The 27,551-nt window shown below is 56.6% G+C and overlaps 8 protein-coding genes across 8 annotated transcripts; 4 read left to right on the forward strand and 4 right to left on the reverse strand.

Moving 5' to 3' along the window:
- Positions 1 to 11: 11 nt before the first annotated feature.
- On the reverse strand, positions 12 to 281 carry EV422DRAFT_501156 (uncharacterized protein; the record flags this gene model as incomplete). Its single annotated transcript, XM_053068178.1, has 1 exon — positions 12 to 281. A coding segment is annotated over one exon (270 nt), but the record flags the coding sequence as incomplete, so codon positions are not given.
- Positions 282 to 2,799: 2,518 nt separating this feature from the next.
- On the forward strand, positions 2,800 to 5,603 carry EV422DRAFT_285515 (uncharacterized protein). Its single transcript, XM_053065993.1, has 2 exons — positions 2,800 to 3,689; positions 3,781 to 5,603. Exons 1-2 carry the CDS (start codon positions 2,909 to 2,911, stop codon positions 5,157 to 5,159), a joined length of 2,160 nt encoding a protein of 719 aa, XP_052921463.1. The 5' UTR covers positions 2,800 to 2,908; the 3' UTR covers positions 5,160 to 5,603.
- EV422DRAFT_285557 (uncharacterized protein) lies at positions 5,540 to 7,352 on the forward strand. Its single transcript, XM_053065994.1, has 5 exons — positions 5,540 to 6,063; positions 6,133 to 6,223; positions 6,473 to 6,570; positions 6,645 to 6,930; positions 7,022 to 7,352. Exons 1-5 carry the CDS (start codon positions 5,920 to 5,922, stop codon positions 7,231 to 7,233), a joined length of 831 nt encoding a protein of 276 aa, XP_052921464.1. The 5' UTR covers positions 5,540 to 5,919; the 3' UTR covers positions 7,234 to 7,352.
- Positions 7,353 to 8,134: 782 nt separating this feature from the next.
- Positions 8,135 to 11,043, reverse strand: EV422DRAFT_501159 (NMDA receptor-regulated protein 1-domain-containing protein; the record flags this gene model as incomplete). Its single annotated transcript, XM_053068179.1, has 10 exons — positions 8,135 to 8,686; positions 8,763 to 8,894; positions 8,970 to 9,122; positions 9,191 to 9,558; positions 9,635 to 10,169; positions 10,235 to 10,303; positions 10,387 to 10,475; positions 10,550 to 10,654; positions 10,735 to 10,813; positions 10,972 to 11,043. Coding segments are annotated over 10 exons (2,154 nt in total), but the record flags the coding sequence as incomplete, so codon positions are not given.
- A 1,292-nt stretch (positions 11,044 to 12,335) lies between these two features.
- Positions 12,336 to 17,303, reverse strand: EV422DRAFT_285675 (uncharacterized protein). The gene is made up of 4 exons (XM_053065995.1): positions 16,923 to 17,303; positions 15,321 to 16,833; positions 13,358 to 15,234; positions 12,336 to 13,289 (listed from the first exon to the last, which is right to left on the reverse strand). Exons 1-4 carry the CDS (start codon positions 17,134 to 17,136, stop codon positions 12,553 to 12,555), a joined length of 4,341 nt encoding a protein of 1,446 aa, XP_052921466.1. The 5' UTR covers positions 17,137 to 17,303; the 3' UTR covers positions 12,336 to 12,552.
- An 890-nt stretch (positions 17,304 to 18,193) lies between these two features.
- Positions 18,194 to 20,793, forward strand: EV422DRAFT_545446 (mitochondrial fumarate hydratase). Its single transcript, XM_053071461.1, is given in 9 exon segments — positions 18,194 to 18,342; positions 18,498 to 18,559; positions 18,571 to 18,574; positions 18,700 to 18,867; positions 19,110 to 19,300; positions 19,374 to 19,737; positions 19,833 to 19,935; positions 20,002 to 20,177; positions 20,247 to 20,793. 9 exon segments carry the CDS (start codon positions 18,259 to 18,261, stop codon positions 20,568 to 20,570), a joined length of 1,476 nt encoding a protein of 491 aa, XP_052921467.1. The 5' UTR covers positions 18,194 to 18,258; the 3' UTR covers positions 20,571 to 20,793.
- A 438-nt stretch (positions 20,794 to 21,231) lies between these two features.
- Positions 21,232 to 24,342, forward strand: EV422DRAFT_285778 (uncharacterized protein). Its single transcript, XM_053065996.1, has one exon. It carries the CDS (start codon positions 21,365 to 21,367, stop codon positions 24,275 to 24,277), a length of 2,913 nt encoding a protein of 970 aa, XP_052921468.1. The 5' UTR covers positions 21,232 to 21,364; the 3' UTR covers positions 24,278 to 24,342.
- Positions 24,343 to 25,687: 1,345 nt separating this feature from the next.
- On the reverse strand, positions 25,688 to 27,538 carry EV422DRAFT_545457 (transcription elongation factor S-II). Its single transcript, XM_053071462.1, has 5 exons — positions 27,211 to 27,538; positions 27,086 to 27,145; positions 26,842 to 27,019; positions 26,582 to 26,773; positions 25,688 to 26,508 (listed from the first exon to the last, which is right to left on the reverse strand). The coding sequence occupies exons 1-5, from the start codon at positions 27,277 to 27,279 to the stop codon at positions 26,048 to 26,050; spliced, it is 960 nt and encodes a 319-aa protein (XP_052921469.1). The 5' UTR covers positions 27,280 to 27,538; the 3' UTR covers positions 25,688 to 26,047.
- Between the last annotated feature and the right edge of the window lie 13 nt (positions 27,539 to 27,551).

A 27,551-nucleotide genomic window follows, 5' to 3' on the forward strand; every position in this document is an offset into this window, starting at 1 on the left:
TGTCTGGCATTTCACATGTCGACATTACATCCCTTGCTAACTATGTGCCGCTTAAGCGCATCCACCCTTGAGTACCGCTTCCCACAGTCATTGCACACGAACCGCTTCTCCTGGGCGTGCGTGACGAGGTGGCGAGCGAGGTCATGGTGCTTGAAGAACTTGCGGGGGCAGGTTGGACAGTCGTAGGCGCGGGCGCGGTTGGGGTCGTGGATCTCGACGTGGGATTGGAGATTGAAGCGGCGGGAGAATTGGCGGTTGCAGCCGGGGTGCGGGCAGGTGTGGATTGCGGGTTGGGCGGGGTTGGTCGTGCGACGGGCGGTAGTTGGTTTGCTTGGTTTTGTAAGTTCCGGGTTTGGTACAGCTTCGGCGACGGGGTGGTGGTCAAAGTCGTCGTGGACGGGACTGACGGGGGTGAAGGCTTCGAAGGTGTCGAGCGACGGGAAGGCGTCGAGAGGAGAAAGGTCGAGAGCGGGGGACTGGGTGACAGCGGTTGTCTTGCTGTTTTCGGCAGCAGCGGCAAGGAGAGCGGTTAGCTGTCCGATGGAAAGGGTGATGTTGGTCTCTGCAAGAGGATCAACAGTGTCAAAGGACTGAGCGGAAGGAGCTGGGGCCGGAGAGGGACCGACGTCGAAGGCGCCAAAGTTTTCAAGGTCGGGGAAGAGGGCGCCTTGGTTGCCGAGGGAGGCAGTGTTGTCAAAGAGTGGGTAGTCGCCGAAAAGCTCTTCGAGAGAGACTTCAGGGGAAGCAGCGTTCGCGAAAGTGTTCTTGGAAGTGTCAAAGTGGAGGAGATCGCTCAAGAGCGGGTCGTCGTAATCTCCGAGGAAGGGAGACTGGTCGGGTAACGGGGAGGTGAGATCGTATGCGAAAGAATCGAGCGGTGTTTGAGCCGGAGTAGGATAAACGTAAGGAGGCGGAGCGAGTACAGCAGACAGCGAGTTATCGAAGAATTGGTGCTGTTGATGTTGTTCGTTGTTGTAGATCAGGGAATCCTTTACTGGATCGTGCGCGGGGCCTTGGAGGCCGAAGGGCGCTTGGGGATCATAGTGTAGGAAGCCATCGTTGATATATTCAGTAGGTGGGGTTAAGTCGGTAGAGTTAAACAAAAGGTCGGTAGTCGATTGGGGTTGAGCGCCGTAAGTAGGAGCACAAGCAAACGAGTCAGAGGTAAAGTCGATAGGCGAAAAGTTCATAACAGAGTTGGAGGTGGAATAGGGGGATGTGAAGTGTGACGACACGACGGAGAGGGGTGGGTGGGTTGATGTCGGACTGATTGAGGTAGTCGTCAAGGTGACAAGTGCACTGGGTTTCAGAGCAGTTGGTGGTGGTTGTTGTTGAAGTAGCGAGATGGTGCTAGCGGGGGAGCTCAAAAGAGAGGGTCGTCCGAGAAGAATCCGTTGCGGAGGTGTTGGTTTGGTGTTGTTGAAGCGGTTGCTGGACGTAACTGTCACGTTTCGACGGCGGGAGTCGAATACCTCGTTGAGGGAGGGGGTAGCTGAATCGGCAGCTACGGGGGAGTGGTGCTGTTGTTACCTTGCGATTCCTTCTGCTTGTAGCGCGCCCTGAGCCTGTAGGAGCGAGCTGCGAGAGCAAAGGGAGGGGAAGATGGAAGCAGGCCGACGATGGGCAACTGCAGTTAGGCAAGTTTGGGGGGTAGCGAGAAAAAAGGCCGGCGGGGGCTAGAGGCGGCGAGTCTGGGGGTTATGAAGGGGGGGGAGGTCGCTGTCCTCAACGCCCCCAGCAGCCGGCCGGCCTCGGAGTTGCCACTCCCACGTCCCTTTTTTTTCTCGTCTCATTCACCGATTCACGCCGAGCCGCCTTCTCGCTGTTGTTCCCATTGCGACGACCCCCCCCCCCCCCCAATCAACTGGCACTAATACCTCATCGACGCAGAAAGTCATGGGATGGCTGGCATGCCCATACCACCGTCCGGATTCCCCCCACGATACCCCATGGACTGGACCGTGAAATGTCGATTTAGAGACGGAGCGAAATGTTGTCGGTTTGCATTAGCGACTCCAATCACACGTCTGTTGATGAGTGGGAAGCCTGTTAAACACGTGGCACACATGATTCATTGGTTTCCGATGGCTCACATCCTTGGCCTTTTGCTCCTTCGGTTCCCGGTAACGCCCATACCGCAGAGAGAGGCTTCACCGCCGGGACAATGGGGACTCATTGGGGGAGTTGGTGCGCTAGAGTTGGGCTTGCTTGTCCACATTTCTTGCCACCCCCCGCCCGATATTATCTTTGTTCTCTCAGCGCGACGTAATACAGAAGCGCAATGCAATATGAGGGCTCCGACTCACTCCGAGGGTGTTGGGCGGGCGCAAAGAGGGCGTGTGCCGATCACTCTCCGATTGCTCACATCGCGATTACAAATAGTGCCCTGAGATGGATGGAGTTCACAGCCCCCAATGGAACTTGCCACGGAGTTTATTGACACTGTCACATGACTGCGTGTGAGCGGACGCGTTGCATTTTAATGGTTCCCGTTGTTCTGATGTGCGTGTGTGTCATCGCGCTCTCTCCGCCTTTCCTTCTCGCAATGGACGCAGCAAGCAAAGGCCGCCCGCTCCCCTCGTTGGCATTGGCGACGCTCCCCACACATCTATAGTCCCCCACTCGCACAGCTGCTGAGACAAAAGTCCCACAGGTAGTACTCGCCCGCCCTTACGTATCTTGCCGCTAGTCAGTCCGCTCTGCTCACTTGGTCCGCTGTTCTTTTCAGTCCGACTCCCGAAATTCGACGCTCCAGCTGCTGCTGCGCTTTTTCCCATTTTCCCACGGGCATCTGATTGACTCTAGCGATAAGCTTCTTCGCTCGCAGAAAGCACTCGAAGGCCTTTTCTCCGTCGACGTTGCTGTCACTGTCGATAGTCCGGCCCGCTTTGTTCAGTAATCTGCGGAGATGCCGCCCATTTCGACTGTGCTGGTGCAGGATGAGGCCTCGTTTCCGCAGGACAGACTGGTCCCAAATGTCAGCGACGTGCGCCGGAACGTCCGGACCCTAAAGTCCCTCGTCACTACTACCACTCTGAGCGACAGCAGCACAACACTCAACTCGAAGCAGCTTCCGCCTACTCCATCACCAACCCCACCACGCTCGCCACGCGCACCGCCAAGGTCTTCTTCCAACGCTGGCAACCCAACCCTGGAAATAACCCCCGAGACTCCCGTCGCAACAGCACAGCCAGCGCCAACACCCACACCGACAAGCGAAGCATGTCTCCCAACATACGATCAATACGGCTTTGAGCGATCCTTCACCCACACCTCCCTCAAAAACCAACTCGCCTACGACTCCCACTACAACGCCCTCTGCGAGAAACGCGCCGCAAAATGGGTCCACTGGCTCTCAAAATACAACGGAGGCGCCGCGCACTCCCACAACCTGATGATGTACGGCAGGAGGGCCAATGCATCGAACGTATCCCTTTCTGCTGCGGCGGCTGCTGCGAACGAGTTGATGTTTCCGCCGCCGTCGGAGAAGGTCAAGCGGTACCTGAGAAAGGGTGTACCACATCATCTGAGGAAACACGTGTGGTTTCATTATAGTGGGGCTGAGGCGCTGTGGAAGGAGGAAATGGGGCTGTATATGCTGTTGACGTGTAGGGAGGAGCAGGATGTGAGGAATGGCGCGACAAGGGAGGAGAACGAGGTTATGGGCGATATTGTGGTTATCGACAGAGGTACGTTGCGGTCTCTTTTTATGAATTGGCGAGAGACCTGGGGGATACCGCAGAACGAGAAATTCACTGCTAACTTTTCCTTCTTTCTCAGACGTGTACAGAACATTCCCCGACAACCTAAAATTTCAACCCCGCCCATCCACCCCCCCATCCCCCTCCCACCCACACCCCACAATAACAACCGAACAGAACCCCTTCCTCCTCTCCCTCCGCCGCATCCTCGTCGCCTTTGCCTACTACTCCCGCCCGCAACCCAACTCAACCCTCTCGCGTACCCAAAACCTCCGCAAACCAAAATACAACATCGGGTACTGCCAATCCCTCAACTTCCTAGCCGGGTTCCTCCTACTGGTGTTTGCGGACGACGATTTCGAGTTTGAGACCGGGCACGACGCGGCGAGGTTGAGTGTCGAGGAACGGGTGTTCTGGATGCTGGTCGTCGTGGTCGAGATGCTGATGCCCGAGGAAATGTACGGCGCGACGTTGGAGGGTGCACGAGCCACGCAGGAGGTGCTGTGGACGCACCTTGTCGGCCGCAATGGACACAAGTACGGGCTGGAGAAGGTCGAGAAGTGGTTAGCCGTCGAGGAGGCCGCCATGCTTCTCTCGCCAATCACCTACTCCACCGCCTACTCGTCTTCATCCCCCACAACCGCCCGCAACCAACCATTCACGCTCAAAATTCTCCAAAAACGCCTCCCCGCCAAAAACAAACGCCCCAAACACGCCGAACAACAATCAACCAACCCCCTCCCCCTCTTAACAACCTCCTGGTTCCTCACCCTCTTCACCACCACCCTCCCCCCGCACTCCCTCCTCCGCCTCTGGGACATGTTCACCTACCAGGGCGTCAAGGTCATCTACCGTTTCAGCATGACACTCCTCAGTGTGCATCAACGGGAGCTGTTGAAAACCAAGTTGGCCGATTTGACCGCTGTGAGGGTTGTCAAGAGTTTACCTGGGCGGTGTTATGATGTCGGCGTTGTGGTTGAGATGGTTGGTGGGGCGCAGGGACGGATGGGTGGCGCTCTAAGGTGGGGAAAAAAGGGCACGAAACCGAGGTTGGATGCGATCAACACGTACCTGTCACCCAATGTGAATCCGACATCTATGTCGGCGACGTCGCCACACCCCTCGGCCCTCCTCACACCCATTGAGATGGACCTAACCCTCGACACCGACGTGGAACAGGAGCAGGATCACTCCGACGCTGATCTCTCCTTCCCCGCTAAACATCATCAGCGGCCTCCGAGAACACAACAGGCGATGACGGTGTTATCCGATGACGACGATGACGATAGGGCAGCGAGGGTGGGGAGTGGTGGTGGGAGTGCGAGGGGGTTGTTTCAAACACCTCCCGTACCGGACGTGAGCAATAAGCTGATTGGGAAGTATATGGAGGTTGCTGTTGCGGAGATCAGGAGGGGGGAGAAGGGGAGGGGGGATCGGAATGGGAAGGGTGGGGTGTAAGATAGGTAGGGTTGAGGATGGTGTGATGAGATGAGAACGGACGTTTTTGTTCTTTCCTTTCTTGGGGGTTTCTTTTTTTTGGGGTGGCGTATGAGGACGTTCGAGTGGGATGGACATGCGGGAAAACAACACACTCACACCGCAGATGTACAGATAGATGGGCGTGAGTGAACGTTCGAGTTGCTTGTACATATTCAACAAAATAGGACTGCTTTTTGGGAACGCAGATCTATTCACACCCTGGCACCCATCTCGCTTTACATCCCATGTCGACACGCTGTGCCGTGAAGTTGAGGGAGTAACAACAAAACGCAATACTCCCCTACCCGCGGTGTATCCATATTGATAGCTTAGTGTACCGCCGCTATAGTCGTTCCTGGCACCGTTCACCGCTTCATTTTTCGCTCTGAAATCGTGCGAGTCTTCTTTAGGGCGCTGGCACAAGGGTGGGGGTATCGCCCGTGAACAATCAGTTTATTCTGCCCACCGTCTGGCATCACCTCACACTTCCTCCCTCTATTTTCTCGAAAAGGCGCCAGGGTGGTCAAACATTTCCGGTGCTGAATTTATTTGTGGGTGTGGGTTCGGGGCTACGCGGGGGCCTGCTCACCTCCAGTTTGAATTTCCTTGCTTGGACACTACACCACGCTGCTCCCATCCCCTCGCACTCAGACGTACTCCAATCTCATCACCACCCTCCTCGAAACACCAGCATCGCCCTCATCGAACCCCTTAGCACCCCCCGCCCCTCATCCCAAAGATGTCCTTCCTAGCCCCCCTCCTCGACCGCGTCAAGCACCGCAAAACCCTCGCTCCGGCCCTCACTGCCACCCCGACCCGCCTCACCATCGTCCCCGTCGATATGGCGGTCGCCGACTGGGCGCTTGTCGGCGCTATCGTGCTTGTAAGTTTTCACGGCGCTTTGGTCGGAGGGGGATGGAGGAGTTGGATATTGAATTTTCTTTTTTTGTAGTTTGGTGTGGTGATGGTGGCCCTGACGAGCAGGGATCTGGTGTATAGCGTTGCGGGGGGCGGGCTGTACGTGTATTTGGCGTCGACGTTGAGTGAGTGTGGATGAGAAGTGTCGGAGTGTGCGCGTACGCGTGAGAACGGGGGTGGAGGAGCGACGGTGGGAGCGGGGCCTTGGTCTTCGTTCGCGGCGACGGTGGCCATTGCCATCTGCGGCGGTTGAGAGGAGGATGGGTGTGCGAGCGCACAGCGGGCATTGCCTGCTAACTGGTGCCGATTCCATGCATGCATGCATGCACATCCCCCAAACCCCATGCATCTAACACCCGCCTCCCCGCACCCAGTCGTAGATAAATACATAACAACCCTCGACAAACCCACGCAGGAAGTCACCGTCACAAAAACAACCCTCGGCTTCATCCGCTACGTGCGCGTCGCTCCAGTTGCGTATCACAAATCCCACCCCCCATCTCACTCTCTCCACTCCTAACCCCCATCTCCACACATCACCCACAGCTAGACGAACTCGTGTCCATCGACCTCCTCCCTCTCCCCACCACCTCCGCCTCCACCCCCCCGCCATCGCCATCCAAAGCCCTCCACCGCCTCGAACTCGTCTTCATGTCCTCCCACGGGTACTACCACCTCCCGCTGACAGAGACCTACGTCCGTGGGGAGGCCAACAAGCGCGCCTTGGAGGGGGTCGAGGGGGAGGTGAGGAAGTGGGCGGGGTTGAAGAAGGTGCCGGAGTGGATGGGGGAGGAGGCGTTGGAGAGGAGTGCGAGGGAAGGGAGGGCGAAGAGTGCTGCTGGAAGGAGGGAGGGGAAGGGGCCGGGGGACGAGGCGGAGGGTGGGACGACGGACAATGCGGGTGGGGAAGGGGTGAGGGCGAGTGGGACCGGTGGGGCGAAGAGGCGGACGAAGAGGCGGGATTGAGGGTTTGCGAGGTTTGAGTGAGTGTGTGATTGGGGGCGTGCAACCGATGATTTCCTCACACTGCGTACATGGGTATGCTTTTTGTACATATAGCACGTACCAAATATTTATTACGGGTACATACACATCTCCTTCCAGGCGCGGATCAGACCGCCCCGGTCAGAAATGATGAAAAGAATGCATAGGAAAGGACGGAGGGGAGGGGGAGAGGAAAGGATGGGGTGCGGGGTTTCGTGTAACCTCTTCCTCGAGTCGCGCCCGTAGTCCCGATGCATCCAGAGACCCGAAACAAGCCCTGTGCCGCGGAGGTCGTATCGTGCTATGGAATCCTACATGACACTACATATGTAGGGTGGGTCGGTGACGAGAAGATGGGTGATGGGGGTTGGAACTGTGATTTGAGGCTGCTACCAGTCCGTGGGTTGCGTATTGTATCGTATCTCCCACTGCGTTTGCATGGAATGAAATTCGGGATATTTTCCACAATCATTTCGTATCCCGGAAGTATGTGGCCACAGGGAAAGCTTCGCGGGCGACTTGGGCGAGCTGCGCGGCGCGTTTGGTGTTCTCCGGTGATGGTGGACTGGCGAGGTACTTGTGCACGCGGATGGCAGTCTATAGAAAGAGGACGGAAAGGGAACGGAGTGAGTGATCTTCAGCGATGAGATCAAATTACGAAGAATATAGCGCCAACATACCTCCAACGGAACCCTGTTCGCCTTGATGGCCTTTATAGGCTCGTCCAAGACCTCGACGCCCGCGCCAGCCTCGACGGCAGCCAGCAGTTTCTCCAGATGTCCTTCAGTACGAGCCTGCTTCAAGAACACGGCGTTGAAATCCGCAGGGGTCTTCGCGCCACCAAACAACTTGGCGGTTTCCTCGTCCACGACAGCAGCGACCGCGGGGTGAAGCGGTGTTGACGTCGCGGTTTTCTTGTACTCGTTCAAGCGCGTCCAGAACTTGATGGCGACGCGGTGCACGTCGGCTTGCTGCTTGGCTAGCTTGGCCTGAGCCGTTGTTGCTGCGCTGCCTTGCGATGCACTGTCGCCTTTGGCGGCCGCGCCTTCGATAAGGGCATACGCGTGCTTGAGGGCTTTCAGGGCCAGCAAAAACTTGCCCTTGCGCGAGTAAACCTCAACACCGAGAATCTGCGCGTCGACCTTGCTCGGCGACATAGCCAGCAGATGCTTGACAAACGCCTCGGCCTCGGCGAGATAGTCCGTCGCAGCGAGGTATTTTGCACCATCAGGGTCTTTATCCTTAGCAGCGTCCTTCGACGCCGCCGCATCGGGCGTGGCGCTGTCCTTCTGCTGCGCCGGCTGTGCGCTGTCACCGGCCTTGGCAGCGGTCTTCAGCGCGGCTTTTCGCGCCTTGCGTTCCGCTTTCTTCCTCTCCGCTTCGCTCAACCCTTCCCCGGCCGCGTCGTTGCTGCCGTTGGCGTTCTTGGGCTTATCGATGAGTTGCAGGTACACCTGCACGGCGGTGGTCGCGGCTTGGTAGAAGGATGGGTGGCCGCGGAGACGGTCTTCGACATGGAGGAGGTCGACGTACGCGCGGAGAGTCATTTTGCGGAGCGCGTATGAGTGGAAATCGAACTGGTCGTCATATATGTCACTGAAGTGCTGCAAAAGACCAATGCAAGACCCGTCAGTAATCCTTTCCTGTGTGAGGCGTCAATCCAAGAACAGGAGAACATACCTGATCAATCTGATGTAATCGCTTCAGCGCTGGCCCGTATTTCCCTGTTCGGACGTGGCTCGAAGCGGATTCGAGGGCGAACCACATGCATTGCATGTCAACCAGGTCTCCTAGTGGGTCCGTAGACTCGCTCTATTGTGAAATGTCGGTAAGCACGAACAGCGAAACGGTCAAAAGGAAGGACCTTGAATCAATATATGCACGTACCCGAGTGAACAGCGAGATTGTTTGTCCGGCCTTCTCGACTTGGTCGTTCCGCAACATATACTTTGTGCATTTAGAGTTGATGAACCTGTCCTGCAGATCCAGTTCGCGCGCTTGGTTCATGGCCTCCATGGCGGCCTGTACGTCTCCACCGTGCTGACAAAAGCATTCGCGTGAGTCTCAACCCCTGATCCTCATCAGGTAAGTCTTCTAACAACACCAACCTTCAGAATCCTCGCTTTCGTCATCAATAACTCAACCAACGTAGGGGTATGCTTCAACGCAGTCTCAATCAGCTCCAAAGCCTTCAACGAATCCCTTTTCCAGTCATAGTGTTGGGCAAGGAAGTATACGACCCAAAGGTACGCCGTGGGGGGTTCTTTTACCGCTTCCGTATCCGATTTGCTTTTCGCAGCGGCATCGAATGAGTCGTGGGACTTCAAATTCTTTTCGTAATCGAGGACCAGCTGTTCGACGATGTCGGCCTTCTCGGCATCGACGTAGAGGTCTTTGAGCGAGACGAAGAGGGATGGGACCCCCTTGCGGATCAGGGGCCGGAGGTAAGCATCGAGGAGTTGGCGGAAAGCGTCACCTAGTGTGGTAGATGTGCATTAGCAAGCCCGTTTGCAGATACTCTAATCCGTTCCGGAGGGCAAAATCAAACGTACCTTTGACCAACTTCAGTGGCGTCCGTTGGATGACATGCGACTTGGGGTACTTGGCACCCAGCTCCTTCATCAATCGCTGAGCCTTCTCAATCTGGATATTGTCCATCTTCTCGACCGCGGTCCCCAACTGCCTCGCCTCGAGCAGACCATCAAGGTACGCATGGCAATCCGCGTTCAGGTCCAACAACTGCCTGTACTCGACCTCCGCCTGTGGCAACTTGCCACTCTTCAAAAGCAGGCGAGCCTTTGCCTCCTTCCACCCCCGCTTGTCAACGACTTTAGACCGGATCTCCGCGAGATGGGCAAGCGCCTTATCATTGTCGCCAGACTCTTCGATGATGAAGTTCTTGTACATTAGCATCTCGCTGTTCTCGTAGTCCACGACTTGCTCGGGTTGCTCGTTCAGTGTTTCCTCGAAAGCTGACAGGACGTTCAATGCCGTGTCGTACTTTTGCAGCATGTGGTAGGAAATCGCTAATCCGACCCAGTACATTCGGTTCGCCGGACGAAGGGAGAGGAGTTGATGTCTCGTTTCCTATGAGATACGATTAGCTGACGATCCCCGAATCGGAAGACGTTTTTCGAATGTGCCCAACTCACATTGTATCCCTCGTAGTTGCGCATCTGCATTTGTAGGAGAGACAAGTCACGAATGATCTGAATGTTTTCCTGATTGACAAAGAGGAGTACAGACGTTAGAATAAATATCGAGCTTTCAACTACTGACGTTGTGCCATTCCCGTGAGGCTAACCTTGTCAAACTTCAACGCATTCAAGTAGCACTTGATCGCCTCGTCATAGTTCTTATCCGCCCGGTGCATCAGTCCGTACACGTGCCAACCTACAAACCCATCATTTAGTATCTCCCAGAGGATCATGGCCACCCTTCACTGCCATCTGCATCAGGACACATACAGGTGTGACTTGTCAAGTCATTCCTCAGCCCCTTCTTCACAAACTCGTATCCCTCCTCTTTCCGGTTCAAATGACTGAGAAACAGTCCCTTCATTGCTTGCGTCTCTATAGTCCCATGAGAAAAATCATCCCATCAGCCTCCTCTCCTTTCGGCTACTACCGCCGCCTTGAAGTGCTGGACAAACCTCCATGCTCGGGAAACTTCTTCAAAATCTGGTCCGCCATTTTGAGACCGCGTTTGTATTGCTTATGCTCATATAGTTTCTGGATTTCACGCAAGGAGAAGGATATGAGTAAGGCAAAAGCGCCGGAAAGCCCGTGGAGATCACATTGGCACCGCAACAGTTTCGCCTAAGAACCAGCCAAAGCGTCCGCGTCCTAGGCATCCACTGAAGGAAAGAAAAGCACCAGCCTCCACGTACCAATATGGCTTTGAATGTAGCCGACTCCTTGGACGGCAGTTCCCTGCCCTGCTTCACCGGTGCTGGTGGCATCTTGGTCTATATGGCGTGGCGAAACCAGGGAAAATGCAGTGATCTTGGAAGGAACTTGGACCCGAGGAACGAGAGGCCTGGATCGTGCGGAGGAGAATCGACCTTTACCGGGAAGGCGATGAATAAGGTGCCCTCTAGTTGGGAGTATTAGACGTTTGCGATGCAAAATCGTCGTTGGTGAGCAAAGCGAGGACGACCTCCAACCGTCTTTGCCACAATTCTATTCCAAGGTCATGCAGCACCACGTGACTTTCCGGTAGATGATTTGATGCCCTCGTAAGCACCATACACGCGTTGCTCGGCACTCCATCGCGCGTTGCTCCGCACTCCAACGCATTTCTTCTTGGGCGGGGAGGGGAAAGGTCTCATATATATACCTTTTTCGCCAGGGTGTATGCCCTACATTCCCGGCCCATACGCCAAAGCCATCTTCTGTCCGGCAGATCTGAAGGTTTACATCGATTGGACTCATCATCGAGAAGTGTTGCCGGCATATACTCAACGCAACATTGTGGTTTGTGGCGGCTGGGAACTCTGCACGGGATCACGAACAGATAGCGTTCGCAACCATGCATCCAAAACCCCATCATTTACTGGAGATCCTTTCAAAGGGTCATAGCATCGCGCGTACGGAGTCGGAGGTTTCGTCAAAGGACAAAATCCACCAATGTGCCGGTTCCGAGCAAATGGAGCCAGTATTCGCGACTTGATCCCGGTCCCATTTCTGGGCATGGCGCCATGGAGAACAAGGGCGATATCGTTCCTGACCGCACCATCAGCTGGCGGTTGTGCAAACTGGCATCAGAATCATCACCATGGCCGGTTCAATGAAGAACTCGCATCAGCACCGCGAATGATATACACCGGGGGATGTGTTGGTAAATCCATCTGAAAATTGTTATGCATCCTGCATGAGAAATGGCGTCCCGACGTCGTGAAAGAACACCTGGTCCCTTTCCCAAACAATCCGTGGAGAGAAAGGTTCCCCATTCTCCCGGCAAATTCCCAGACCTAACTAACCGCGCAAAACGATATAAAAGCCTCATAGAACCGCATGGATTCCCCAACAACAGCATAGATAAATCAACCTCTCAAAAAAAAACAAAGCCCAAACAAAAAGAAAAAAACTTGTAGGTCATGATATACCAAATACAAACGAGGTGTGCGTGAACAGAAAAAAAAATGTGAAAGGGGCGGGGAGGGGAGGGGGGCGTGTATGTGAATTGGTGTATATGCTGCTTTTGTTGTGATGTGATGTGGTGTGCGCCCCCCGCTGTGCTGTTCCTCCCGCGCATCAATAAAAAAAGGGGACGACCCCGGCGAGGGGGTAAATTCTATGTATCGTGCAACCCATGGTGTTGCGGAATGAACTGAAAATGTGAAAAAAGAAAGAATAGGGGACACCTTCCCGCCACCATCCGCTCGCCCATTGTAGCTCCGCACCAAAAATAAAAATAACCCCGGTGCCCCATGCGCCGGTCTCCCTTACGCGAAAGTGGGTGACGTCTCTTACTTCCCCAACGGCGGAAACTCCATCTCCATCTCAAACAACCCCTTCTCCTCCTCAATCGCAGGCGGCGGGTTGTGATGCTGGTGATGGTGGTGCCCATGCGGGTGACGACGGGAACCGTGCGATGAAGACGAGAGGGAGGAGTCCGGTGCGTTGTTATGGTTGCTGCGTGGGTGCTGTTTCGGTCGACGCTGGGTGTTCGCTGCGGAGGGGGCGGTGTTCTTGTGGTGGTGGTGGGAGACGCCGTTGGTGTGCGGGGGTTTACCGCGGGTCGCGACCGTCGCTTGATGGTGGGTAGCATTGTTAACGCTCCTCCCCGTAGCGCGGCGGAAATCCTGGATGGTTCGGAACCGATTCAACGCGTCGGCGAGCACGCGGTTGGCCTGCACGGCGACATCGACCTCGGGGCGGCGGGACTTGTCCTTGCGGTATTTCAAGTACGCCCAGAACTTCTCGAGACCGTACAGCACGGTTCCGTTGGACTTGGTGTACTCGTCCGTGACCATGGCGACGAAATCGTCAAACAGGTCGCGGCGGAACCGCTTCTCGAGGCCGTAGGAGTAGAAGCGGAACAGGCATTCGAGACCGTAGCGGTAGTTGTTCTCGGCGTCTGCGACCGCGAGCGTTCGGAACTCGGCGTACATGCGTGGGTTGAAGTGGTCGCGGAGGAAGTGGGACCAGAAACGGTAGATGGTGTTCATTTCGGGGGAGCGGCCTGGACCGAGGCGCTTGCGTTCTGAAAATATCGAAGCGATGAGCATTTCTTTTCCGAATTCATCAGCTCCTTATCTCGATCTCACATACCTTTGATAGCCTTAGCCCTATACTTAGAGTACTTATGCTGAATAAACCCATTCTCCCTCAACAGCTCATAAGACGGATGCTGAAACACCGGGAACTCGTTGAAACTATGCGCAACACTCCCCGTCGCATCCTTCTTCTCCGGCTCATTCTTAGCAGCGGGAACGCTCACCCCCCGTCCAGGCGTCGGCGACGATCCCAAGGGGTTATCATGTTCATCCTCATCCGCTTCCGCGTCCATCCTGTTCATCAGATACCCGACGGGGGGACTAGCGCTTGTTGCACCGACCCAGTACCGTCTCGGGGTCTTGGGCACCTGCACGGCACTCGCACCCGCAGTATAATTGCCGCGTGTGTTTGTCGAGGGCGCAAAGTACGGGTTAACGACCCTTCCATTGCCATGATGATTGGAATGCTCGTAGAGAGGCGCCGGGCTAACCATCCCATTCAACATCGCCTTGAACTCGTCGCCAGCGACGCTGTTGACCTTATTCTTTGGCTTCTTGGGAGTCAGGTAGTCGTGCTCGTAGTAGTACAGCCCTTCGTTGATGATCTCGTTGATCTCCTCGTCGTTGCGGTTGCGGTCGAAGGGGGCCGTGGCATGCTTGCGCGGGGGGAGGTTGTGGTATTGCGCCCCCGCGGGCGCTTGCTGTTGAGGCGGCTGGTGCTGCGTTGATTGAAGTAAGGCGAGGGTGGATTTGCCCGTGACCTGGGTGGAGGTGGTAGGCCCGTTGGGCAGGGTGAAGAGCACGGCTTCGTACTCGTCCTCCGCGTCGGGGCCCTGACCAGGCACGGGCGACTTGCGCTGCGTGACAATCAACAACCCGTCAACGTCCTCGTCGTCAAGATCTGCCCACTCCTCGTCCTCGAACGAAGCCCCCTCGATCGCAAACGTCGCGCCGCTGCTCGGAGCCATGTTCCCGGCGGGGATGTGGCGCGCAACAACGACAATGTCCGGATCCTCGTCATCGCTGTCCACGCTATCCTCGCTCTCGCTCTCCTCACTCGTCGACACTGCGGGCTGCTGTTCAAACCCGGCGTTGCTGAACCGCCGCACGCGACCGCCCATGGTTACGCCGCTCCACTCATCCCCATCGCTGTTCCCCGTCTCCTCCTCCACCTTGGCAAAGAACCCGCTGCTGCTGCCGTTGCGCGAGACAACCGGTGTCAGCACAGGCGTGTTCGCACCGCTCCCCGCCCCGCCACGGACCCGTGACGTGCGCCGACGGGTCGTGGCCTGCTCCCACCCATCCTCATCCACCTTCCCATCCGCACCCTCGTCACCCGCCTCGCTCCTTGAGAATCGCCCAGCTCGCGCGGCTGGGCTACCCCCGTTTGGGTGGCCTGGTTGTTCGATGGTGGTTGTAGTCGTGATGCTTTCCGAGATGCTCTCGGCCGGGTTCACGGAGACGGTCGATACGTCGCCCGGGGATTGCGGCGGGGTCAGCAGAGTCGCTGCGGTGGCCTCGCGGGCTGCCTCGGTGGCGACGTTGTTGTGAGCGGTATCGCCGTTGTGTTGCGAGGACGTAGATGGCGTCGCATTGTCCTTCGGCAAGAGCCAAAACTCCCACCCATCCTTGCGCCTGACGAGCGCCTCGCCGGGCCCCTCAACGATAACCTCAACAACCTCGCTGTCAACACAAGCGCTCTTCAAAAACTCCTCGACCCAGGTATGCGAGTCGACCGCGGCGATCGCCTCGACGGCTTCGGGGTTCTCGGCCGCAATGTTGTACTGGGTCTTGACCTTGGCGCCGTTGATGAGGGATCGGACGCGGTTGAAACCGCCGATGAGGAGGAGTGGCACGCCGCCGTTGTTCGAGTCCATCTGGCGACGGAAGTAGATGTCGCGGCAGAGGTTTTCGACAGAGAAGTAATACTCACTGTGGGGCGGAAGGGAGGAGAAAAAAAGCGTCAATTTACCGTGAACTTATGAAAGCAAAAGACGGAGCAAACTTTTCAAACTCACATTTGAGCACGAATCCACCACTTGTAAGTCTCCACATCGGTGCCATCCACCTCGGCATATCCATAATAAGGGTTGACCAAGCCGTTGACCGGTCCCGCCCCAGTCACGGAAGGCATGGTCTGAATAGGGCCCTGCTGACCCTGGTACCCGTTTCCATACTGGCCATAGAATGGACGAGGACCGCGCGATACATTCGAATGCCCACGTCCGCCGCGTCCGCCACGGCGGGACACGCGCTGCTGTTGAGATGGCTGGGCGTACTGGCTGGCGTCCTCTCCGTGCCTAGACATGCTGTGCGTGGACGTGGTGGAGATGGCGGAGGCGTTGGAGCCGCGACGGGGACCTTGGCGGTGCTGCTGCTGCTGATGTTGCGAGGGGCCGGTCCATGAAGTGGTGGCATGGGTGGAGCGAGCGGCGGAGCCTCCGCGGCCGCTGCGGGGTCGGGAGCTGCTCGCCTCGGCGCGAGAAGGGAGGGTTTCGGCTGTGGAAGGAGCGACAACGGCGTCTGCGGATGTGCTTGCGGGTGCTGGCTGTTCTTCCTTGACGGCATCCGCTTTAGCAGCAGCGGGCGCAGACGCGAGCTGCTTGGCACGGGGAGCGTGGTCATCGGACTTTTTCCCGCCAGCAGCTTTGCTGCTGGGAGGACGAATAGAGCGGGCTGCGGAGGTAGGTGGTGGGTAGTGGATTGGCACGTCCAGCTTGGCCCAGCCGGCCTTCTTGGTTCCGCTGTGTCCGGCGGGAGCAGGGACGGGGCTTACGCTGGCAGCTGAAGCGGTGCGCGATGCGGAACTCGGTGGGCTGATAGCAGCACTGCCGAGAGTCGGCCAAAGCTCAGCTTTCAAAGGCGTGGCAGAGGCACCTGACTTCTTGCTCGATGTGCTGGACTCCTTGGCGAGCAGGTTCTCGCTACGCACGGCTGTCTGCACAAGCTTGGCAGCAACGGGCTCCTTTGGCTTTTGCACCGGAGCGGCCTTCTCCTCGCTGTTTTCCTTGACAGCAGACGCTTCAGCAGTAGATGTTTCAGTCTTCACAGGTGATTCCTCTTTCGTCGTCTTCTTGGCAGCCTTCACTTGCCCCTCTGCAACCTTTCCATTCTCAAGTTTCGCCGATGCACCGGGAGCTGGCGAGCCTGATGATGCCTTGCCACCCGTTGGGCGCGCTCGATCCTTCTTACCGCCTTGCTCCTTCTTAGCTTGTGTCTTTTTCGACTGAACCTTCACGAAACCCTCAGCAGCATCCCGCTCCTCCTGTTCCCTCCGCGCCTTTTCCTTTGCGGACGGCTGCCTCACGCGAGGCTGGCGGGGCTCATCCGATGCTTTGGATGATGGCGCAGCGGTGTTGGCCACGCTCGATGTGAGTGTTGATGTCTGGCGGGGATGCGTTTGTGCGTGCTTCTGTTGCTCCTCTAACCGCACCTTCCAGATGTTTACTGATGGTGCAGGAGCTGGGATTATCTTCTTCTCCTCCTTTGGCTCTTCGGCTTTGGGAGTATTTTCCGATTTCCGTGTGGATACTGATGTAATGGATGGAGTAGGACGTTGAGGAGGTTGGTGAGTATAAAGGAAAACGAGAATGTGCCTGTTATGAGTCCTTTGCACCAACCTGCTGCTTCCGCCAGCCCATTTGTATCACTTTCAGCCGCTGGAGACAGTTCCTCGGCCGTGGCGGCTTTCGGCTCTGGGACCGTAGGCTTGTCCACCGAATCGGCCCACGAAGTCGGAGCGACAACAGACATCTTCAGTGAAGATTCCTGTGAAACCTCTTCCGCAACATTCGGCTGCTGTGCTGCCTCAGTCGCTATTTCGACCGAAGACATGATGGATGTCTGTGTTGATAACTAATTTTCGCGTGTCGTGAGACAGTTTCTAGAGGCCACGTCTAACGTTCGCAGCTTCCCGACCCCCGAGACCAGCGACACTATCGAGAGCGACGGTTGCTGTGGAGTGTTTCGTCGGTTCCACTACTCCCTGCCTTCCAGTAACCACCAGGGTGCTGTTTTTCGGAGGTTGGGAACTCGGAGCGGTTCCTCCGGTGAAGCAATTGGCGACGCCAAGTTCACTTCCAAGCCGTTCTACACACCCGCTGGAAGAGGTGCTAAGCTTTCCGCAGAGAGTTCGAGGTGAGTGTCACTCGTTGGTGGGGTGACTCCGACTATGGGGAAACGGTTGGAAGTCCACACGAATGACGCCTGAGAAAAGAAAGCAGTAGGCGGTGTCAGTGCACAGGGTTGACGAAAGCACAAGTTGCGTCTGCTTTTCCTGAAAAGGCCTGCGGAATAACTTGCAGCCCCGTATGACCGGCCTCCAAGCGCCCCGGTTCTTTGACGGAAGTGTAATTCCGTCGTACTCACCTCTGCAGCGGATATGAGCTTTGCGCGCGCACTATTTGTGTTGACAGCGTTCGCAAGCAGCTAGCTCCGTTCCTCCCACTCGCCAAAGCTTCTGAGTGGCCGGTGCTACTGAGCCTTTCTATCGGGGGGGGGGGGGGGGGGGGGGGGGGGGGGCGAAAGCTGTGTGTGGCGGGGGACGAAGGACGTTGAGGGGGATGGTGGTGGTGGTGGGAAATGGGAAGCGGGGGCAGTGGGTTGGATACTCCCTCAGCCTTTCTGCCCGAAACTTTTTCTGCCTGCCTGCGTTGCCTTGCAAGCCCTTTCTTTGGGCGCTCTTGCTTGCTCTTGTGGTGGACTGTGGGGGGTGCGCAAGGCCGTCACCGTGACACAAGACGCGGGGTACTGTGTAACGCACCACGTCACGCACCTGTGGGATGGGTGAAAGCGCAGGACCTCTCTGAGTGGCGCACCAAGCAGGATTCAGTCGGATCATAGCGGAGCGCACCATGCGGGATCATGGACAGTGGAGATATGGGGCGGACGTGGAGAAAGCCACGCCTCCCTTCTCTTCTCACGTGACCAACTGACTGAATTTAATAGCACCTCCATATGTCACGCGCCCAACAAGCTGGGCTGGCTGGTAAGCATTTCATTTGGACACTCACCACCATAAAGGATCTCGCCACGATGACGGTACGTATGGGTCGTCATGGTGCAGACACAGCAGTCTCTGCTTAGAAAAGTGCTGGGGAGCCTTCTGTCTTGAACTTTGATGGGACCATATTTATTGAAACCCAGTCATAACGATTATCTTGTAAGTCCCAAACTGACCTTTCTCGCTTTCTCAGGGTTTTCGAGTTGAACACGACACTTTCGGGGATATCCAAGTTCCCAAGGACAAATACTGGGGTGAGTCCATCTAGCTCCATCTTTCAAATTTGATTTCATACTAACGGTTCTCTATTTTCAGGAGCTCAAACGCAACGGTGGGATACTCAACCAGTTGAATATCGGGGGGCTGGTGATGGATGACAAAACTCAAATCTCGCGCAAACACACAGATCCCTCCAGAATTTCGAGATAGGCGGCCATGAAGAGCGCATGCCTGAGCCGCTCATCCGGGCGTTTACTATCCTCAAGCGGGCTGCGGCGACTGTGAATGTTCAGTTTGGTTTGGATAAGAAGTTGGGGGAAACTATCGCCAAGGCCGCCAATGAGGTACGGTCCGCGAACGATTGTAATTTTTGCGGCGAGCAAAGCGAGGAGAATGCGAACGATAGCGTGCCCACTGCGCCGGAGGCGCAGGAGTGGTTGAGTGCGGCGAGGCCACGCCTACTGGACCGGGGGCCCACGATTGCGGATCACACACCAGCCCAAGCTCCTCGTCGCGAGCGGAGCGAGCAGGGTATCGTTTCCACCATCCAATCATCTAACCATCTAACCAAGAAACATCCTCGCAGGTCCTGGAGGGAAAACTCGACGACCACTTCCCACTCGTGGTCTGGCAAACCGGATCGGGTACCCAGACCAACATGAACGTGAACGAGGTCATAGCGAATCGTGGAAACGAGATGCTCGGGCAGCCGCTAGGATCTCAGAAGCCTATCCATCCGAACGATCATGTCAACTTTGGGCAGTCGTCTAATGACACGTAAGGGGTTTGTCGATGCTCTTTGGTTCCCGATTGAGGAAAGTAATCTTAAACCGTATGAGAACCCTGCTAGGTTTCCAACAGCCATGCACATAGCCGGCGTCCTCGAACTCCACCGCCGGCTCCTGCCCGCCCTCCAATACCTCCACACCTCTCTCGCCAAACACGCGCACGACTGGACCCACATCATCAAGATCGGGCGCACCCACACGCAAGACGCGACTCCCCTATCCCTCGGGCAGGAGTTCTCGGGGTACGCCCAACAGGTCGCGTATGGGATTGAGAGGGTCAAAGCTGTGATCCCGAGGTTGAGCTTGTTAGCCCAGGGGGGCACGGCGGTGGGGACAGGGTTGAATGCGAGGGTGGGGTTTGATGTCAAGGTTGCGGAGGAGATTTCGAGGATTACGGGGGTGGAGTTTAGGACGGCGCCGAATAAGGTCGGTGGAAGGACGGATGCGTGGATGCCTATTGCTTTTCGGCTTTTGGACCGCGCCCGGACTGAACTTATGGCTCTCAAATGTTACATTTACAGTTCGAAGCACTTGCCGCCCATGATGCCATTGTGGAGGCTAGCGGTGCGCTTAATGTCCTCGCTGTGTCCCTGATGAAGATCGCCAACGATATCCGCTTCCTGGGTATGCCACTGATGTCTACGTGGGGACTTTTGGAACTCCCTCCTCACACCCATCTCCCATTCAAAGGTTCCGGCCCTCGATGCGGTCTCGGCGAATTAAGCCTCCCAGAGAACGAGCCCGGCTCCTCCATCATGCCCGGCAAGGTCAACCCGACCCAATGCGAGGCGCTGACCATGGTGTGCGCGCAGGTGATGGGAAATCACGTCGCGATCACCGTCGGAGGGTCCAACGGGCATTTCGAGGTGCGTTACAGTTCACCCTGCGTCCTGATGGCCTACTCGATGATCTAACCTGATTTGATTACATCCCAGCTCAACGTCTTCAAACCCCTCCTCATCCGCAACCTCCTCCACTCCACGCGCCTCCTCGCGGACGCCTCCCGCTCCTTCACGACCCACTGCGTCGTAGGAATCCAACCCAACGAAACGCGCATCGCGCAACTGCTCAAGGAGAGCCTGATGCTCGTGACGGCGCTGAACCCCAAGATCGGGTATGAGAATGCGGCGAAGGTGGCAAAGAAGGCGCATAAAGAGGGGACGACGTTGAAGGAGGCTGCTGTGGGGTTGAGGTTGATGACGGCGGAGGAGTTTGATCGGTGGGTTAGGCCGGAGGAGATGTTGGGGCCGAAGTTGTAGGAGGCGTTTGAGGAGGGTGGTGGGGATTCGGCGTATTGTGGAGGTATTGATATACGGAATGATGTTGGTTGATTTCTTGTAGCTAGTAGCGGTATGTGTACGTAGGGTATGCAGACCGTATCTAATCTGCTTTTGTGTTCCTCTTCTCCGTGTCCCATGCATCTGTTACATATGGAGTTTGGAGAACGACGGTTGGGGGCGAGAATTGACGTGATCACGTGCCCTGATACGCACTGTCGAATTTTTTCGCATTGGACGCCCCCACGACGACTGAATCCCCTCACCTGCGTGCTTGGCCTTCCCGTTGTCCGCATGGAGCAGCCAGGGAACACCCAGCCAGACTTCAACTCGCACAGGCACAGACACGGGCTGCCCTAAACACTCACACTGCTCTTGGAAAGCCACTGGGCCCCTTCACCCCATACTCCACCACTCGGACACCCTAATAGTCTCCTCAACCTACGCTGTCCTCAGTACAGGGGGACGTCTCGCAGCAGCAGCAGCAGGTGCAACGTGGCCACAACCGTGACGACCTGCATTCCGGATTGACGGCATGACGAACTGAATCCCTCCAACCACACCTTTCTACACTGAGTCTCTACCACAACGGACTGTCAGGACGCACACACAACCCTCGTTGCAGCAAGCAGCTATCTCGGTCTGGTCCACCATCATCATTTCGCTCAGAAATCTGCAACGCCTCTTCTCGATTCCACTGTCATTTTCCCACCCAAGCCACGCAATTCGATTGAGCGGACAGAGAAGGCAGGCAGGCGCCAAACACCGAGGCAACGATGAACAACCGGCCGCCCAACGAGGGCATGCCGTATTACCCGCCCTACCCCCGGCCCCCACCAGGCCACAGCGCACCACCCGGCCAGCAAAGTCACATGCCGCCGGTGGGAGGCGGGTACGCGCCCTACCCTCCCGGTGTGCCTCCTCCGCCTATGCACTACTACCCACACCCACCACCACCACCACCAGGAAGCGGGGCATACAGCCATCCACCACCGCCGTTTCCGCCATATGGACACTCGCAGATGCATTATCCGCCACCATATCCTCCGCCTTATCCGCATGGTTATCCCCCGCTCCCTCCGCAACAACCGCCTCAGATCGAGTCGAGGCAACCACAGCCTGGGCCATTGAGGCATGAGGGTCGGTCTTCCGCGGGGCATACGTCTTTGCCGGCACTGCGGAGACATTCAGGGGCATTCTCCCCACCGCCGTTGCCGCCTGGGTCTCACGCTCCATCGCCGTATGTGGAATCACGACCATCGGATATGCGTTCACTGTCGCCGCAGAAACAGCGATATGCTGCTGATGAGCAAAGAACTGAGGCTCAGAGTCCGCAGAAACCTACGCAGAGGGATCCGTCGCAAAGTGTGGAAGTGCCGGGTGCGACAACTCCCGCCCCGATGTCTGAACCAGCATCACCGGTCAAGGGGATAGGGGAAACGCCCGGGCCAGCGGCCGTAGCCATAACCTCCCTCTCGGACCTTCCCAAACAAGTTTTCCCCACATCAAACAAGTCAAACCGATTCCGAAAATCAGGCGCGCATTTGGAGGCAATGACCGCCAAGACGCGGTCTGGTGCTGGGCTGGAAGGAGGCGAGGAAGATTTTGACCCCTCGGATGCGAGAGACGACGGGTTGACCGTTGCCCCGCCGCCGATATCCTCTACCATCGTCGCGGGCGAGTTCCTGGGCCTCGACAGCAAGCGGGTGGAGTTGCCGAGTAAACGCAAACGGGTGGATTCCGGAGACTATCCCTGGCGTCGGAAAGGCCGGACTCCGTCGATAGACGAGGGCAGCAGTGGCGGTGGTGGTGGTGGTGGTGGTGTGCCCCGTCGCACCGAACCGCCGTCCCGTAAAAATGCGACCGAGAATAACAACCCGCCGCCGGATTGGAATGGGAGATGTACGGTGTGTGGGACGGACGACACGCCGCAGTGGAGACGGGGTCCCAAGGGTCCGAAAACGCTGTGTAATGCGTGTGGAGTCAAGTATGCGTTGAACGGATTTGACGAGTCGGTGTTTGACAACTATGAGAAGAAAAAGAGGCCGGCGAAGGTTACGGAGATCAGGAACCGAACGGCGGAAAACAGGAACCGGGCGGAGATCAGGAACCGACTGCTTGCCAAGAAGACACAGCAGGAAGAGGAGAGGGGGTCGGATTCGAGTGAACAGACATCCGACCAGGATAGTGACCATGATAACTCCGACGATTCCGACGGCGAGTCGGACGATTCGGCAGACGCCATCCGCATCATCCGAGGCCCAGAACGCAACGCCGCGGGTCGGGTGAATCTCAACAAACTCGCCCCGAAACCTGCCTCATCACATCGGAAACAGATCGTCGCTCGCCCGCCGCACCCGCGTCTCGTCCTCCCCAGCGACGGCCGGTACGACTCCACCGTACCCTTGGCTGCGGGTGCCGCCAAAAAGCGCGGACGGCCGTCCAAGAAGGATCTGGCAGCTGCGAGGGCAGAGACGAAGGCGGTCAATCTGGACGGGAGTAAAACGAAACGGCGCAAAGTGGTTGTGGGGCGAGGGGATCTGGATAGTGAGGATGAGGATGTTGACGTTACGGGAGAGGATAAAGCGGATGATACCCGGGGCGCGAGGCAGAGTAGTAAGAATGGGAACGGGAAAGGGAAACATGGCCGACGGGAGGATGAACCCGCATCGCGTAATGGCAAAAAGGGTGGGAAAAGCAGCAGTACCTCCAAATCCCACAAGAAGAAACCCTCCACAACAGCCGCCTCCTCCTCCTCGAAATCCAAACACGCCCCACCACCACCCTTACCCCCCGCGCGCAAAACCGGCAAAAGCGGCGCCTTCATGGACGAGGTCGACGACTCCGTCCTCCCGTCCGCCCTCATCAATGTCACCGCCCCCTCCACACCCTACCATTCCCGCCCCGGTTCCCCGCACACCAGCCAGACCTCCACCGCCACGTCGGTCACCTCATCCTCCTCCGACGACGAGAACCCCGCGATAACAAAAGCGAAACTCGAGCAGCAGATCCTGCATTTCAGACACCGACTTTTCGTCAGCGAGGCGGTCAACCGACGACTGAAGGAGGTGCTGGGAGAGTTGGAGGAGGAGGATGACGGGTGCGATACACTCATGGCAAGCGTTATTGAGAAGACTGTAAGAGCCGTGAGGAGATGGGAGGAGGCACAGGAGGTAGCGGTTGAGGAGGCGCGGAGACGGGATGCGGCAGTTGATGATGAAGACGACGTAGATAATACGAGCGCTCCGAATGATCCGGTATCACCTAAATCAGGGACGAAGATAAAGGCACACATGTCCTCATCACGGCACCACACCCCCACCACACCTCCTACGACACACCAGCACCGTCGACCCCACCCGACCGCCATCCTCCTCGACCACACCCGCCTTGAAGCCGAAGAGATTCCGACCCTCATGACCTTTTGCCGCGCGGTCAAGAATAGGAACTTGAGGACACCTGCTGCCCTTCTCGCTGCTCCGCCTCCATCATCATCAGCAGTACCGGTGCCGCAAGCGGAAGCGAAGCCGGGCGCGGGGGGTGAACAGCACCAGGCAGCGCAAATCCTGACCGCCTTGGCCGAGGTGGGGAAAACGAAAAGTGGGGCGGGTGGCGCGGCGAGTGGTGCGGCAACGCAGCAGCAGACGATAACGGCCCCCTCGCAGCAGCTGACTGCTACCGCCCGATAGCGACCGATAGACTGGGCATGTCTTCTGCATCTTGTGTGCCCCCACAGGCAAATCTCATATCCCCGCCTGGTATAAACACACCACACACACCCCCCTCTTTGGATCCCACATCTACATGACCGTTCTTTCTCTAAAAACATCGGACTTTTCTTTTGAAAAATACGATATCTGGGTTTTTGTTTGGGGAGTCTTTGTGGGAATGGAGTTTGTCATGGTATGCGAGGTGCCATTTTCTGATTGGGGCTTGGCTTTTGAGGGGGGTGTATGAGGCATTGAAAGGATGTGCAGCACCGGATATGGGGACATGCCAGACGTAACGTTGCGCTTTGGGGGAATCCACCATAATCATGCCCAGTCTCCGCCCCCTCTGACCTTTTAAATGCTGGTTTGTGGAATCGCCATCATTTGTACCTATTCGTAGGGTTTCACCGTATGCAGGCCCCATCCGGGCGATTCAAGCCCCCATCGCACGTTTCTTCGGCAGGCCACGGGACGCAGGTAAGGCCCCCGCCCGGTAGCGAAGGCAGTCAAGATCCCACGAGCCGAGATCCCCGGAAGACCAACCTCGGCCCGTGATCCGAAGAATTAGAGCGTACGTGGAGGTGGTTCCCCGCCCCGGTGGGCTCTCATCTGAGTGCGAGACCCATTGCGTCCGATTTCGGCGCACTTTGTTGCAAGGCCATGACGTCCGACCCCCGATTGAGCTGTTTGCGTGGCGAGTACAAGCCCGACTGGGGGTTCATCATGGTAGGGTAACCGCCAAACGTCTCGCAGGAGCCGGATGTGGCCGTGCGCGAGAATACAGTATCCCGGCCCCTTCGCTGTTCACCAAAGCCTTATTCGCTCTCGCCAAGCACAGCGTAGTGCCTATCCGTGGGTTCCAATACTGCTTCAGTCCCGCATCATCGAGACCGGGCCAGCCGTACTTTTCGATGCCCAAGTTTCGCGCAAGTACAGTACGTGCGAATGCGAGTAACGAACGGATTGTGACGGTGATGGGTCTTTCGTATTGCGGAACATGCCAATCCGTTCGGTTTAGCTTCCTGGTGGCGGATTCGCACTTGGAACCAAAGAGTCTTCCGGATGGCAATCCATCATGGCCCGGTGATAGCACAGGTGGTTAATCACACAGTCTGTTTTCGCATTGCTATGGGAAGGTGATAGCACAGGTGGTTAATCACACAGTCTGTTTTCGCATTGCTATGGGAAGGTGAAGAACTTCGAGTGGACCTTCCGAGAACCTGATGCTGCGATCCCCGTTGCTCGGAAGGCGTAACCACATTCAGGTCAAATTGACAATCGACAGGATGTAGGTTTCACATTGACGGGTGATTCACGAGGCGTTTAAATCAAGTACTGTACAGTATGTGGCTATATGTCTGCGACCTCATGTGATTAAGTCAGTGTCGACCATTGAATTGACAGCGTCGACCACGGCATCAGTCTCCTAAATACTTTGTGCTTCCCCCGTTGGCAGCTATCACCGCAGCCATTCTCCTCGGCATTGTCAAGGCCGAGGTCAAGACGTCGGGGTCAATCTCGCGATGGCGAGCATCTCTCGTCTGCTTGCTTGGTAGTCGCCGGCAGAATTGCCTGGTAGTCGCCGGTCGCGTCGCGGGGGGGGGGGGGGGGGCCGGCCTGGAAGTCACGTGAGGTCGCAGACATACAGACACATACTGTACGTTACTTAAGCCGTTGTACACGATTAAAAGGCAGGAAAAACCCTCAAGGCCCAACCCAACATTGGAGTGACCGTATCGCCTTCAAACACTAGCAGAACTTCCAACGGTGCCCGCAATTCAGACAGGTCACAAAAGTAGTCATAGGCTCATCGGCGCTCCTCGTCTGCATCTGGAAGTACTTTGTCCTCCGCTGCTTGCACTTCCCACACTGGAACATATCCGTCTCCGCCTGCGTGTCCTGCGCCGAAATGGCCTCCGACAGCGCCTCGTTCTTCGCCGTCTGGATCGCCTCCTTGCGCTCCTTGGACGCCATCTGCTCCGTCGTCATGTTCGCCAACTTCTCGATCGAGATCTTGCCGCTCAGAACGTTGAGGCAAAGGTCCGGATTGTCCCGGTCTTTGAGGTTGAAAGTGAGAGACTTGATGCGGTTTTTGTAGACTAGGGCCGGGTCTGTCTTTTTGCCTGGTGGTGCGGGAGTCATGTCGAGGGGGTATAGCTCGTAGGTTAGGCGTTCGAGTTCTTCGGCTTTTCGTAGGATCGATGTCCCTTCTGCGAGGAGTTCAAGGAATCAGGGGCATGTCGGTCCTCAGACGGACATTTGCAGAATGATGGGAAATCTTACCCATATCGGTATCGCTGACGAGTGCAGCATACAAAAGCCCAATGCATTTGTCCCGCAGTGTTTCGCCTGTCGAGTTCATTTTCAATTTATCCGAGTCTATGCTCCGCGCCGGGCCTGAAGACAGTGGTGTTCCGGGAGTGGGAGTCGAGCCAGACGCCGACGTTCGCCGGGTTGGAGGATCCGATGTGTCCACTAATGGAGAAGACATTGGTCAGTTCCATGTATCCGTCCTTGCACATCCCATCCTCTGTCCCGCTTACCCCGCGGTTGTGGGACCTTCTCATTCGTATTATTCGACGTTGCCCTAACCGGCTTGCTCTCTCCAACCGCTATATCCTGCTTCCACTTTGTAATCAAGTCTTTACATATTGCCCTCTGCTCGTCCGTGATGTCTTTGTGTTTCCGTGCGTTCGTTACAGCCACCCCGATTCCCGAGGACTACATTCACAAGTCTATGATTAGACATGATCCAGTTGTATGATTCCGTTTCCTGTACAGACTTGCCTTCAACAACGCTTTTGTCGCTGTGACTTTTCTCAGCTGTGCTAGAACATCGTTTACAGTCTGAAAGGCAGGAGTTAGACCACCGAAGGAGACGGGGTGGATCACAGAACGGCTTTGAGACGTACCTCAGGTCGATGGTTGTCGAGCGCCTTCCCCAGCTCCTTCTTCAGCGATAGGAGCCTTGCGTCCCCCATGTTTTGAAGATCAGATGTGGAACCGGATTCTGTTGTGAACTCGCAGGGTGTAAACTCGAGAGTGCGAACGTCGTGAAGTTGTCTCAGTGGCCGCTCGCTAGTTCCTCTGTATGTGCTAGTGACAACTCTCTCGGCTGTGTGTGTGTGTGTGCGCGTGTGGGGGATGCCGTCGTTGTTGGGCGCAATTGTAAGCCCAGTTCTGTCTCGAACGGAAAGGGAAAGAGAGGAAGAGCCCGACGCGTTGGGAACAGACTCGAAAGTGACTCGAAAGC

Source organism: Fimicolochytrium jonesii (assembly GCF_025526975.1).
Source record: "Fimicolochytrium jonesii strain JEL569 chromosome Unknown EV422scaffold_36, whole genome shotgun sequence".
NCBI lineage: Eukaryota > Fungi > Chytridiomycota > Chytridiomycetes > Spizellomycetales > Powellomycetaceae > Fimicolochytrium > Fimicolochytrium jonesii.